The 13,634-nt window shown below is 54.6% G+C and overlaps 1 protein-coding gene across 2 annotated transcripts in view; it reads right to left on the reverse strand.

Annotated features, from left to right (window-relative positions):
* Nucleotides 1-3,793: 3,793 nt before the first annotated feature.
* The window catches only part of PBX4 (PBX homeobox 4), a 55,867-nt gene continuing 46,026 nt past the window's right edge, over nucleotides 3,794-13,634 (reverse strand). For both annotated transcript variants that reach the window (XM_001137150.6, XM_063801418.1), the window contains 6 exons: nucleotides 12,142-12,389; nucleotides 11,665-11,855; nucleotides 11,005-11,140; nucleotides 7,012-7,168; nucleotides 5,585-5,691; nucleotides 3,794-4,193 (listed from right to left, as the gene is read on the reverse strand). In XM_001137150.6, the coding sequence (XP_001137150.4) occupies nucleotides 4,101-4,193; nucleotides 5,585-5,691; nucleotides 7,012-7,168; nucleotides 11,005-11,140; nucleotides 11,665-11,855; nucleotides 12,142-12,389 (932 nt within the window). In that variant the 3' untranslated portion in view covers nucleotides 3,794-4,100. The remainder of the gene's footprint in view (nucleotides 4,194-5,584; nucleotides 5,692-7,011; nucleotides 7,169-11,004; nucleotides 11,141-11,664; nucleotides 11,856-12,141; nucleotides 12,390-13,634) is intronic.

Raw genomic sequence — 13,634 nt, forward strand, 5'->3', positions numbered from 1 at the left:
GCAAAGTCCTGTCTCTAATAAAAATACAAAAATTAGCTGGGCATGGTGGCGCACGCCTGTAGTCCCAGCTACTTGGGAGGTTGAGGCAGGAGAATGGCTTGAACCCAGGAGGCAGAGGTTGCAGTGAGCCAAGATCATGCCCCTGCACTCCAGCCTGGGCAACAGAGGGAGACTCTGTGACACACACACACACACACACGCACAACGAATTTGACCGGGGTGGGGATTTCTTTTATCGAAACCCCCCAAGAGGCCTAGCTCTGAATCTCTGAACCGTGATCTGCATTCACGCTACAGGCAGAGGAGGGCGGGCGGGAGCTGGAGGCGTAGCTGCCCACAGGCTCAGCTCCAGCCTCTGACAGGCACATCCAGTCACCGCTTTGTCCTCAGCACCCAGAGGAGCTGCCCGGCAGGTGCTGCCCTCTCCCTCCCTCAAGGACCTGCCCAGCAGCTCTCCCGGGCTCACAGCCTTAGTTTCCCTCCCACACCGCATGTCCCCCAGTGACCTCTTTGCTCTGAATCCCCCCAAGGGCTGACGAGGCTAGAGCCTCCGATTTTCTAGTAGTTGTGGCCCCATCACTCCACTGAAGCTGTCACCCCCGATGCTGGACTTGGAGGTGGCTTCTTGATCCTGGTGGAGCTTCACTTCTGCTCCTGGTGTCTGTCCTTCTTTCTGCTTCTATGACATCCTCTCCTAGTTTCTGTCCCATATTTTGGCCTCCTTTGACTTCCAAATTGCTCTCTGCAGAGCAGGCCTCTCCCATGAGTGCGACTCCCATGTGCAGCTGTGGGACGGACACCCTGGGCCTGACAGTGTGGAGCTGAACCGGTCTCCCCCTCAAAACCATCCCCGTCTATTCCACCGGAGACTTCGGGCACCGTGACTCCTCCTCATCAGCAAGTACTGTGGCGCCACCTTCGCCTCCATCACGAACTCAGCGACACTTGACCATCCACCACCTAGGTCCCAGGACCCTCCTATGCCCCTCACTGCTGTCTGTCCTGGATGCAGCATTGGAGTGGCTGTGAAGATGCTGAGTCTAATGGGCACCCCCGAGGGCTGGCACCTCCTGCCCCTCTTCTGTGTGTGTGGACACCTCGAGGTAGGGTCAGTGCTCTCTGCACGCTCATGCTCACCTCCTGTAGGCCTTGTCTCAGAAGGCACCTTCCCCAGTTGGGATGGGACTGAGCCACAAAGCAGAAGGCGCACTGGCCCGTGCTCCAACGTGGATGAACCTCAAAGACACGATGCTGAGTGAAGGAAGCCAGACATGAAGGCCACACAGTGCACAAGCCCACTGATCTGAAATTTCCAGACCAGGCACATCTGAGACAGGAAGCAGACTGGTGGCCGCCAGAGGCTGGGGAAAGGGAATGAGGAGTGACTGCTCATGGGGACAAGGCTTTTTTTGGGAGATGAGAAAGTTTTGGAAATAGAAGTGATGATGTTGTGAATATATTCACTTCATTGAGTTGTGCACTCAAAAATGGCATACTTGGCAGGGCACAAGGCTGAAGTGGGCAGATCACTTGAGATCAAGAGTTCAAGACCAGCCTGGCCAACATGGCAAAACCTCATCTCTACTAAAAATACAAAAATTATAGGTGCATGCCTATAATCCCAATTATTCAGGAAGCTGAGGCACAAGAATCGCTTGAACCCAGGAAGTGGAGGCTGCAGTGAGCCGAGATCGTGCCACTGCACTCCAGCCTGGGCGACAGAGCGAGACGGAGTGCAGTGGCACAATCTCGACTCACTGCAAGCTCTGCCTTCTGGGTTCACGCGATTCTCCTGCCTCAGCCTCCCCAGTAGCTGGGACTACAGGCGCCCACCACCATGCCCGTCTAATTTTTTCTATTTTTCAGTAGAGACAGGGTTTCACCGTGTTAGCCAGGATGGTCTCGATCTCCTGACCTCGTGATCTGCCCGCCTCAGCCGTCCAAAGTGCTGGGATTACACTTTGTGCGTGAGCCACTGCGCCCGGCCAAAAAAATGTTTTTTAAAGGGGAAGGGGAAGCTTTATGTTATGTATATTTTACCACAATTTAAAAGAGAAAAGATAAAAAAGGCCTTCTCTTGGAAATTGGCCCTGAACCCACCCCCCAACTTTTGCGTGTGTTTCTGATAACTTCTGTCTGGAATGTAGCTCACAAGAGCAGGGACATGCCCTCTGTCTGTGAGTCTTGGGCTGCAGGGGGCCATGAGGCAGGCAGACTGGATGTGACAACAGGAACTTAGGGTGGGGATGCGAGTTGCCTTCATTTCCTGGCTGCAAATGGTAGAAAGCGCAGCCACACCACCGTGGGGAGGGAATCCCATGCCAGGGCTGACTTGGTTATGAGCAGGGGGTGGGCAGAGGTACCACGACTCCAGGCTTCTAGTCCCTGGATGCTCTTCCCACCTAGTCATGCCTTGGGCCCCGCAACACCCGAGGCTGCATAGAGCCCAGCGCCCTGGTTCTTGGTGCCGTCCAGCACCCAAACGTGAATTGGGGGATGCCAAGCTCTAAGCCGTGCACAGCAGTGGGCCAACAGGACCTCACGCACAGCATGCAGGAAAAGTGCTTGGGAAGTTTATCGTCTTTAATGACATTTCAACTGAAAACAGAAACCCGCTGGGCGCAGTGGCTCACACTATAATCCCAGCACTTTGGGAGGCCAGGGCAGGTGGTTCACCTGAGGTCAGGAGTTCGAGACTAGCCTGGCCAACATGGTGAAACCCCGTCTCTACTAATACAAAAAAATTAACTGGGCATGGTGGCGCACGCCTGTAATCTCAGCTACTCAGGAGGCTGAGGCAGGAGAATCGCTTGAACCTGGGAGGCGGAGGTTGCAATGAGCCGAGATGGCGCTATTGCACTCCAGCCTGGGCGACAAGAGCAAAACTCTGTCTCAAAAACAAAACAAAACAAAACAAAAAAACAGCAAAAGAGCAAATAGAGCAAAACCCGAAAGAAGTGCAAAACTAATTCCCAGTAAAATTGAGCTCCGAACATAAAATAAATATATATAATTGACACAGGGTCTCACTCTGTCACCCAGGCTGGAGTGCAGTGGCGTGATCTCAGCTCACTGCAGCCTTAACATCCCGAGCTCAAGTGATTCTCCCTCCTCAGCCTGTTGAGTAGCTGGGACTACAGGCATGCACCACCATGCTCAGCTAATTTAAAAAATTTTGGGGTGGGGGGCGGTCGGGCACGGTGGCTCAAGCCTATAATCCCAGCACTTTGGGAGGCTGAGGCGGGCAGATCACTTGAGCTCAGGAGTTCGAGACCAGCCTGGCTAACATCGTGAAACCCCATCTCTACCAAAAATACAAAAAATTAGCTGGGCATAGCGGCAGGCACCTGTAATCCCAGCTACTTGGGAGGCTGAGGCGGAAGAATCGCTTGAACCTGGGAGGCAGAGGTTGTGGTGAGCCGAGATCACACCACTGCACTCCAGCATGGGTGACAGAGCGAGAATCTGTCCCAAAAAAAAAAAAAAATCTGAAAGCAGAATTTTTTTGTAGAGACGAGGTCTCACTATGTTGCCCAGACGGGTCTCAAACTCCTAGGCTCAAGCAATCCTCCTACCTCGACCTCTCAAAGTGCTGGGATTACAGGCATGAGCCACTGCTCCCAGCCAGGACATTTTAAAATCAGAACAGAATGATACGATCTCACAGAAGACGGTGTTGGGAGTCTGTGCCTGAGCGGCGCAGATGAGTGGCAGAATCACAGCACACATGACACTGCAGCTGTGACCGGTGTCAACTACCACCCAAAACAAATCTGGCAAACAGACATCGGAATTAAAATAAGTCAAAAATTTTAATGGGAAAATCTGTGCCCAGTCCTAGAACAGACAATTCATAGCGTTACCATAAAATTACTATCAAAAAAACGAACTGAAGTGGGAGAATGAGTGGCGTTTCAGGCCATCTCGAGTCGCAGCAGACACATGAGCCGGCGCCACGGACCTGGCTGAGGAGCAGGGGCTCATGGGCACCACCACCCATCTGGGTTTTCTGAGGTCGTCGGCGGCACGTTCAGTAACAAAGCAACGGCTGGCGATACATAGCAGCTCACGCAGCGCTCTTTCCTGCTTATCCCCCAAACTTAATTAGATGTACTGGAATTGATGCTGCCAGGGTCTCCAGCAGGTGAGGCAGTTGCAGGTGGGGGGGTGGCCCCCTGCCAGCTACCCTGGGCCTGAAACGACAGAGACTGAGCATCAGAGGGGGTGGCTGTGAGACTGGTGACTACCCAGCCCATGTGCTGCAGGCGGAGCCTCCAGGGGTCCCTGGGAAGGCTTGGAAAAGATCCACAGATGACCTCCAGCTCAGTGGAGGAGGGAAGGGATGGAGGGGTCAGTCCTGGGTCACAGCTGGCCTTGCCACCTGACATGGGACATGGACGAGCTTCCCCAGCAGGAAAACTGGCCTCTAGTGGCTTCCCTGGGGCTTAGGCAAAGGACTGACTGGCATCGGGTACAACAAGGGCTCCTGCCCGGCGAGGGGCAGGGAGGCAAGGTCAGGCCTGGAGCCCATGATGACGCCCGGAGTGTCATGGTGAGACTCGGTGGGAAAAAGGGGCTCTGAAACCTGGCCCAACACTGGCCTGGCTGGGCAGCAAGGAGGGTGGGAGGCAACCACTTGTCATAAGGGGTGGGGGCTCTGTCTGCAGTGCAGAGACGGCATCACATCCAACGGCGCTAAGACGTTTGTCCACAGGACCCACCCCCACTATGGTGGGCACGGTACAGGTTAAGGAAGTGGCTGGGACTGCTCTGCCCTTGAGTGTGGGAGCAGCTCAGACGGGTGCACCACCTGGGGGCACTCTGCTGTGAACTGGGGTGGACACACAGCTGCTGGCGCGTAGTCAGGTCCCAGGGGTGCAAAGGGCAAGGTGAGGCCCCTCACGTGTGTCCCTGGCTGGGGGCTGCATGGTGATGGGGGGCAGCTGCCACAGCAGGACAGTGTGGGACGTGTGCTTCCCAGGACCAGGTGGGACCCCACAGACAGCACAGGAGGCATCCGTTCTCTGAACCCCTGGGAGAGAGTGGTGAGTTGGGAGGGGCACCCGGCTCTGCAGGGCCCTGGCACACGCCACACACACAGCCTCGTGCCTGTGCTGGGCACATGACACCTGGGCCTCCTCAGTGTCTTCAAGACGGTCCCCACTCACTGCCTTCCCAGCCAAGCTGCGGCACTGAGGTCTGAGCCCGAGGGAAGGCCCCATCTCTCCTCTGGCCTCCTCTGCTGGCTGCCTGCCCCTCCCTCTTGAGGGAAGGACACCATGTCCTCCCACAGTCCTCTAGGAGGTGCCCTTCCCCTCCACAGCCAAAGCCCTCATCTTGGGGTTCATCCCCACTGACTGTTCCCAGCGGCTGCCGTGGTGACAAGTGGAGGTGGGGGAGGGCACAGTCATTACAGAGTGGGGCCCTGCAGAGCTGTGCCCCAGAGGTGGCCGCGCAGCATGGCCTGTGTGGCTGCTGGGACCTCTGGGGAAGCTGCCCCAAGGCCGAGGGGTGGCTGACAAGACGACCCTTTCTGAGAACCTACCACCCACCTGGGCGCTGTGGGACAGTGCCTGAGACTCACCTGGGACTGCAGGCAGCCTCCCCCAGGAGGAGGCTGGAGAGAGGCCAGAGTCCGCAGGGTGAGGAAGGCGTCCCCAGCGCTGGGCAGCGGGAAGGGTCCAGAGGAGCCTGGAAGAGATGGGAGCCGGGGTGGGCAGAGTCGTGGCGCCTCCTCAGGTGGAACCCGCCCAGCCCCTCAGCCGGCAGGAGGCCTCGAATGTGGCTCCTGCCCCTCCTCAGCATCCGGCCTCTGCTCCTCAGCCCCCACCCAGGCAGGCCAGCAGGCCCTCCCCACCACACTACTCATGTCCCCTCATGGCTTGTCTTTTTTTTTTCTTTTTAAGACAGTCTCGCTCTGTCACCCAGGCTTGAGTGCAGTGGCACGATCTTGGCTCACTGCAAGCTCTGCCTCCCAGGTTCACACCATTCTCCTGCCTCAGCCTCCCAAGTAGCTGGGACTACAGGCGCCCACCACCACGCCCAGATAATTTGTTTTTTCTTTCTTTTTTTTTTATTATTATTATTATACTTTAAGTTTTAGGGTACATGTGCACAATGTGCAGGTTTGTTACATATGTATACATGTGCCATGCTGGTGCGCTGCACCCACTAACTCGTCATCTAGCATTAGGTATATCTCCCAATGCTATCCCTCCCCCCTCCCCCCACCCCACAACAGTCCCCAGAGTGTGATATTCCCCTTCCTGTGTCCATGTGTTCTCATTGTTCAATTCCCACCTATGAGTGAGAATATGTGGTGTTTGGTTTTTTGTTCTTGCGATAGTTTACTGAGAATGATGATTTCCAATTTCATCCATGTCCCTACAAAGGACATGAACTCATCATTTTTATGGCTGCATAGTATTCCATGGTGTATATGTGCCACATTTTCTTAATCCAGTCTATCATTGTTGGACATTTGGGTTGGTTCCAAGTCTTTGCTATTGTGAATTGTATTTTTAGTGGAGATGGGGTTTCACTGTGTTAGCCAGGATGGTCTCTATCTCCTGACCTCGTGATCCGCCCGCCTCGGCCTGGGATTTCAGGTGTGAGGCACTGCACCCAGCCCATGCCTGGCTAATTTTTTTTGTATTTTCAGTAGAGACAGGGTTTCACCATGTTGGTCAGGCTGGTCTCAAACTCCTGACCTCAGGTGATCCACTCATCTTGGCCTCCCAAAATGCTGGGATTACAGGCGTGAGCCACCGCACCCAGACCTTTCATGTCTTTTCTTATTAGTATCGCCATTCTGTCCCCAAAGCACAGGTATCTGTTGGTTGGGATCATGGCCAAGAGGAACAGAACTCTCACAGTTGAAACAGAGGAAAGAGTTACACAGAGTTGACCACTGGGGGAAGGGCGATGTGGTCCCACTGTGGCCTCCCCAGATGCAGCTCAGTGGCCGTCCACATGGGTACAGATGACTGTCCCTGGGCCAGCCTCACTCACCGGAGCTAGGTGTTGACAGGCAGCTGGCGTGGTTCCCTGGGACCCCAACTTCTGTGGTATCCACAGCCGTTTTACCCGTGTAAATGGTAGCCTCTTCTTGAAACCTCCCCATGTTCTTTTTATACCGGATTCTTTTGTTGCCAAACCAGTTAGAGACCTGCGGACACACAGGAGTCACTGGAGGAGCTGACCCAGCAACTTCTGAGACACGACGCAGTCTGTGGGTTCCCTGGGGTGCCCGTTGCTCCCACTGCCTTAGAAGACAACACTGCACCCTGGGGCTATGAAGAGTCTGGGACTGAGAAGGTGGCGCCCTCTGAATTACGGACCCAGGGAGATGTCCACATGGGTTGAGGACACCCTGGAGCCGGCGTGTCTTAGAACTCTGCTGCCTAAAACTGGGTGTTGCTGGAACCTGGACCTGGGAAGGGGCTGGAAGGAAAACAAGACTGTCTGAGGTGGGCCGGGAGGGACAGCGCCTCTGGCTGCCATTGCAGCAGGCGGCAGGTTACGTTCCGTGTTCTCTTCAGGAAAAGTGAGAGCCAGGGAGACCTGGGGACCCAGTAACTGCGATCGAATCCCAAACTTATCAAATGAAAACAAGGTGAACTCTGAAGGGGTAGTTGGAATGTACCAGGTGCTAGGATAAGCACTTCTCATATATTCATATATTTTTCTTAATTTTAATTAAAAAAAGGTTTTTTGGCCGGGCGTGGTGGCTCACGCCTGTAATCTCAGCACTTTGGGAGGCTGAGGTGGGGGGATCATCTGAGGTCAGGAGTTCGAGACCAGCCTGGACAACATGGAGAAACCCCATCTCTACTAATAATACAAATATTAGCTGGACACAGTGGCACATGCCTGTAATCCCAGCTACTCGGGAGGCTGAGGCAGGAGAATCACTTGAACCTGGGAGGCAGAGGTTGCAGTGAGCCAAGATCGCACTGCAATTTAGCCTGGGCAACAGAGTGAGACCCTGTCTCAGAAAAAAAAAAATTTTTTTTTCTTTTTTTTTAGAGATAGGGTCTCGCTCTCTTGCCCAGGCTGGTCTCAAACCCCTGGGCTTGAGAGTTCCTCCCGCCCTGGCCTCCCAAAATGCTGGGATTCCAGGCCCAGCCTCATATATCATTCTGCCTCATCCTCATGAGGACCTGGGAGGCAGCTGTTATCGTCCCTGCTGTAAGAAAGCAGAGGCAGGAGAAAAAGGAGCTAGTCCATGGCCAAGGTGGAATCAGCCCAGCTCTGACTGCAAACTGGCACTGGAGTCCCCCAGGGAGGGGCTTGTCACCTTTGGTGGCACTGCTGATGCTTGGGCTCCATCTGCTCTGTGGGGGCTGTCCTGTGCACTGCAGGGTGCTGAGTGGCATCCTTGGCACCCACTGGGTGCCAGGAGCACTTCCCTTCTCTAGTCGTGACAACAAAAATGTCCCCTGGGCAGATTCACATGGGTGAGCACCCCAGGGCCAGCGCCTTCCTACAGGCATGGAGACGTCCATCCAGGGCCACATTTCAGTATCTCAAAGCAAGTAAAATAAACGCATAGTACAATAACACACAGAAATGAAACAGCTGAGGGATGGAAGAGGATTGTGGATGACCTTTGCTACTTCAAACATTTTTTTCTCACTCTGTCACCCAGGCTGGAGTGCAGCGGTGCGATCTCAGCTCACTGCAACCTCTGCCTCCCAGATTCAAGTGATTCTCTTGCCTCAGCATCACCAGTAGCTGGGACTACAGGCACGTGCTACCAAGCCTGGCTAATTTTTGTACTTTTTTTTTTTTTTTTTCGGAGACGGAGTCTCACTCTGTCACCCAGGCTGGAGTGTGGAGTGCAGTGGTGCGACCTCAACTCACTGCAACCTCCGCCTCCCTGGTTCAAATGATTCTCCTGCCTCAGCCTCCCCAGTAGCGGGATTGCAGGCACGTGCCACCAAGCCTGGCTAATTTTTGTATTTCCAGTAGCCACGGGGTTTCACCATGTTGGCCAGGCTGGTCTCGAACTCCTGACCTCAGGTGATTCGTCCGCCTTGGCCTCCAAAGTGCTGGGATTTCAGGCATGAGCCACCATGCCTGGCCAACATTTGGTGTACTTACATTATCCTTGCAATGTTAAGTATAAAAAGAAGGATCCCTGTCTGTGTGCTCTCTGTTCCAAACATAGTGTCTGCCTACCCCTGGGGTGTGAGCAGCCTTCTCTTGATCCACATGGGAGGCCCCAGAGGCTCCATCCTGGTTGAAGCAGCCCTGGTTGTCCTCCAGACAATTGTTCCTTGGGGGCCAAATGTCTCACGCTTCTCCAGGGGCCTTGAAGACCCAGAGGCGCAGCCCCTTGCTCCAGCTCTGGCCTTGTTTCTGACACCACAGCAGATCCCGATGAGCAAAGTGATATGTGACTATGACCTCAGGATGTTTTGCTGCCTGCGTGACCCCGAGGGGTTCCAATTGCTCTCTGTCACAGAGACTTGACTGGACTTAGCCTGGGTTGGAGCAGAGCATGGTGGTGAAGGACTAGAAACTCAGCCCCTCCAACTGCAAAGTAGGGAGGGCTGTGGTGACATGCAGCAAGCCATGCTGTGGGTCAGCACCTGCCATTCCTGCTGCCATAGAGGCTGTGGGGCTGTGCCTGCCTGGGTGGGAGGGCGGCACCCAGGCCCTGTTCCACACACTCATGCTGCCACGGGGGTATGGCCCGGACCTGGCTTGCTGCCGTAGGCTGCCTGGACTTACTGTTTCCATGTTAAAACCTTCGGAAATATTTCTTAGCCTCTTGGTCTTAGTGTCTCCCTCTTTCACCCCCAGTTCCACAGAGGACACCGGTGGCTGCCTACCAGGCTATAGAGTCAGGGAGCTCACACTCTCTACCACGTCACCTCAGGGGGCTCACACTCCACAGCATCCCCCAGGGAACTCACACTCCATCTCAATCACCTCAGGGAGCTCACACTCCATCTGTATCCCTCAGGGAGCTCACACCCCACCTGTATCCCTCAGGCAGCTCACACTCCATCTGTATCTCTCAGGGAGCTCACACTCCATCTCTATCCCTCAGGGAGCTCACACTCCACCTCAATCACCTCAGGGAACTCACACTCCATCTGTATCCCTCAGGGAGCTCACATTCCATCAGTATCCCTCAGGGAGCTCACACTCTATCTGTAACCCTCAGGGAGCTCACACTCCGTCTGTAACCCTCAGGGAGCTCACACTCCATCTGCATCCCTCAGGGAGCTCACACTCTATCAGTATCCCTCAGGGAGCTCACACTCCATCTGTATCCCTCAGGGAACTCACACTCCATCTGTATCCCTCAGGGAGCTCACACTCTGTCTGTATCCCTCAGGGAGCTCACACTCCATCTGTAACCCTCAGGGAGCTCACACTCCGTCTGTGTCCCTCAGGGAGCTCATACTCCACAGCATCACCTCTGGGACCTCGCATTCCATCTGCATCCCTCAGGAAGTCCTCAGGTCTCTCTGTGGGTACACTTGCACCCCTGCCTCACAGATGAACGGGGAGAGCGCTGGAGTCCCACATTTGTAATGCAGAGCCTGGATCTGAGCTGGCCTGGCTGACTCAGAGCCTGGAGACTTGGCTCCTGTTCCACACTTTTTTTGTTTTTCAGAGATAGGATCTCACTCTGTCACCCAGGCTGGAATGCAGTGGCGCCATCATAGCTCACTGCAGCCTCACCCTCCTGGGCTCAAGTGATCCTTCCACCTCAGCATCCCAAGGAGCTGAGACCACAGGTGCACACCACCAAGCCCGGCTAATTTTTTAAATTTTTTGTAGAGACAGTGTCTCACTATGTTGCCCAGGCTGGTCTCGAACTCCTGGCCTCAAGCGACCCTCCTACCTCATCCTCCCAAAGTGCTGGGATTCCAGCAGCCATGCCTGGCCTCTGCACACATTTAACAAACTTCCCTGGGTGTCCTCATGGGACCTAGTCATCCACTCCTCCCAGGCGTGGCGAGACGTGGCAGGAGAGAACGTCACCTGGGAGACGGTGAGGCCGCCCTTCCTGGCCAGCTCTTCTTTGGCTTCTTCGCTGGGGTAAGGGTTGTTCAGATGGGAGTAAAAATACTCATTCAGCACTTCCGTCGCCTGCTTGCTGAAATTCCGCCGCTTGCGCCTGCAAAAACAGCCGCCTTCGTAGGCATTAATATGCTGGGACTCCACTACCACCCCCACCTCTAGTTCTGAGTATGATTTTCCAGTAGTTCTGAAAACAGCAATCACTTGAGGCCAGGAGTTCGAGACCAGCGTGGTCAACATAGTGAAACCCCGTTTCTACTAAAAACACAAAAATTAGCTGGGCATGGTGGCGGGAGCCTGTAATCCCAGCTACTCGGGAGGCTGAAGCAGGAGAATCGCTTGAACCTGGGAGGCGGAGGTTGTGGTGAGTGGAGATCGCACCACTGCACTCCAGCCTGGGCACCAGAGTGAGACTCCGTCTCAAATAAATAAATAAATAAAAACAAAATAAAATAAAAATGAAAACAGCAATACTTCAGGCCTTCTTCCCAAGAGGCTGTGAGGCCTCCAACCGTGACTGCAGACACAGCCTCCAGGGCTGTCTTCAACCCAAGCCAGCACTACTTCCCTCCAGTCCCTCAGAGCCGGCCCTTGAGGTTTTGGGTACGTACAGGCCCTGACCTGGCATCGAGCAGCCGCGAACGCAGGGTCATCACTGCCTCACAGGTGCTCTGCTTCAACTGCATCTGGATGGCGCTGAACTTGCCGTGAATGGCGCCGACCACGCGCTCAATCTCCTTAGGGGAGATGGGCCTCATCCTGCTCTGCTCCTGGAGGAGGTTGGTGACGTGCGTGGTGAACTCACGACAGGCCTGGGGTGGGAGCACAGACACGCCGGCCTGTGACTAGGCAGCAGGGTGGCACAGGGCAGCAGGTTCCACAGCGGAGCAGCCGCCTGCCACCCCCTGTAGTTCACACACCGGCGGGTGACTGTTAAGTAAATGGAAAGGGCTTTCAGTAACAATGGACCACCTCTGCAGCGACCAACTGCATGGACTCCCTGTTCTGCGCCACGAAAGAAAGGTGGTTAGCGTTCCGTGTTTCGCTTTGACAAATGCGCATTCACATGACAGAAACTCTTCCATGCAGAAAGATCACCTGTTCATATTTCTCTAGCTCAGAGTGGTAAATCTGTCGGATCTGGGACAGCTTGGCCCTGTAGTCAGAGTGCTCAATGCTATTGTCATTTGGACAGCCACCTGGTGTTGCTGTGCCGGCCCTGGCCACCGCTCCTCCTCTTCCTCTCTTCTCGGGCCTGCACACGCCCTCGGCCAGCAGCATGTTATCCAGCCTCAGGAGCTGGGCGTCAGGGGGATCTTCGTCTTGAATGCCACGGATGCTTACCACTAGATAAGAGAGACCGGGACAAGTCACAATTCATTTTCTGGAGAGAAAACAAACCATGAGAAAATCTGAGCACTGGTGTTATGTCTGAAGATTTTTGCATAGAACCCTTCGGGAGAAAGGAATACTCCACTTTATCACCAAATTGGATGATGGACACTGAGCACCCCGCTAAGACATGGGTCCAAGTGCCATCCTTAGAGCGCAGTCTGGGGAGGAATGGGGAGACACAGGTCACAGTTTGGCATAGCCCATGAGGGCAAACCTTGGTCACAGCTGTGTGCACGCAGCAGGGCCAGGCAGGCGCCTGTTGCTGGGGTCACCTGAACCCCTGAACCGAGTCTCAAGAAGTGCTGGGGAAGAGGGGGCACCCAAGATGCTGCATACTGATAAAGGCAAGTGGCAGGCTGGCATTGGCAGTGTGGCTGGCCTGGGCCCAGGACTGTGCAGCTGTAGGCCTGTTGTGGCTGGTGGGTGGGGTGTGTGTGTGTTGGGGTGGGGGTGCTGTTATAAAACTGGATAGGAAAAGCCTGATAAAGAAAGCGCCAGAAAAGATGAAATAACCCACTGAAAGATTTTAAGCAGAGAAACAAGATAATGGGCCCTACAATTTGGAAATGCTGTCCCAGCTCTGCAGAGAGGGGACCTGGATAGGGGCAGGGCTGGACTGCAGGGGAAGCAGTCAAAGGGCAGCCACCATCAAGGTATACACAGCTGTGGGGTCTGCAGGTCAGCTACAGGGCAGTCAGAGAACCCCCAGGATTCGTGTCCTGGGACACGGGTGTCAGAGAAGGGAAGACTCCAGGGTCATTCCCAGATTCTGCCATGGGCAGCACAGCCAATGGCATCCCATTCTCCCAAGTAAAAAGCCTGGAGCTGCAGCTTGTGCAGGTGGGGCTGGGTGAAAAGGTGGCTTCACGGCCGGGCACAGTGGCTCACGCCTGTAATCCTAGCACTTTAGGAGGCTGAGGCGGGCGGATCACTTGAGGTCAGGAGTTCGAGATCAGCCTGGCCAACATGGTGAAACCCCGTCTCTACTAAAAATACAAAAATTAGCCAAGCGTGGTGGCGCCTGCCTGTAATCCCAGCTACTAGGGAGGCTGAGGCAGGAGAATCACTTGAACCTGGGAGGCAGAGGATGCAGTGAGCTGAGATCTCGCCACTGCACTCCAGCCGGGGGGATAGAGAGACCCCGTCTCAAAAAAAAAAAAAAAAAAAAAAAAGTGTTCTCTTAGAATCAGGCTTTT

The sequence above is a fragment of the Pan troglodytes genome, chromosome 20 (assembly GCF_028858775.2).
Source record: "Pan troglodytes isolate AG18354 chromosome 20, NHGRI_mPanTro3-v2.0_pri, whole genome shotgun sequence".
NCBI classification, from domain to species: Eukaryota; Metazoa; Chordata; class Mammalia; order Primates; family Hominidae; genus Pan; species Pan troglodytes.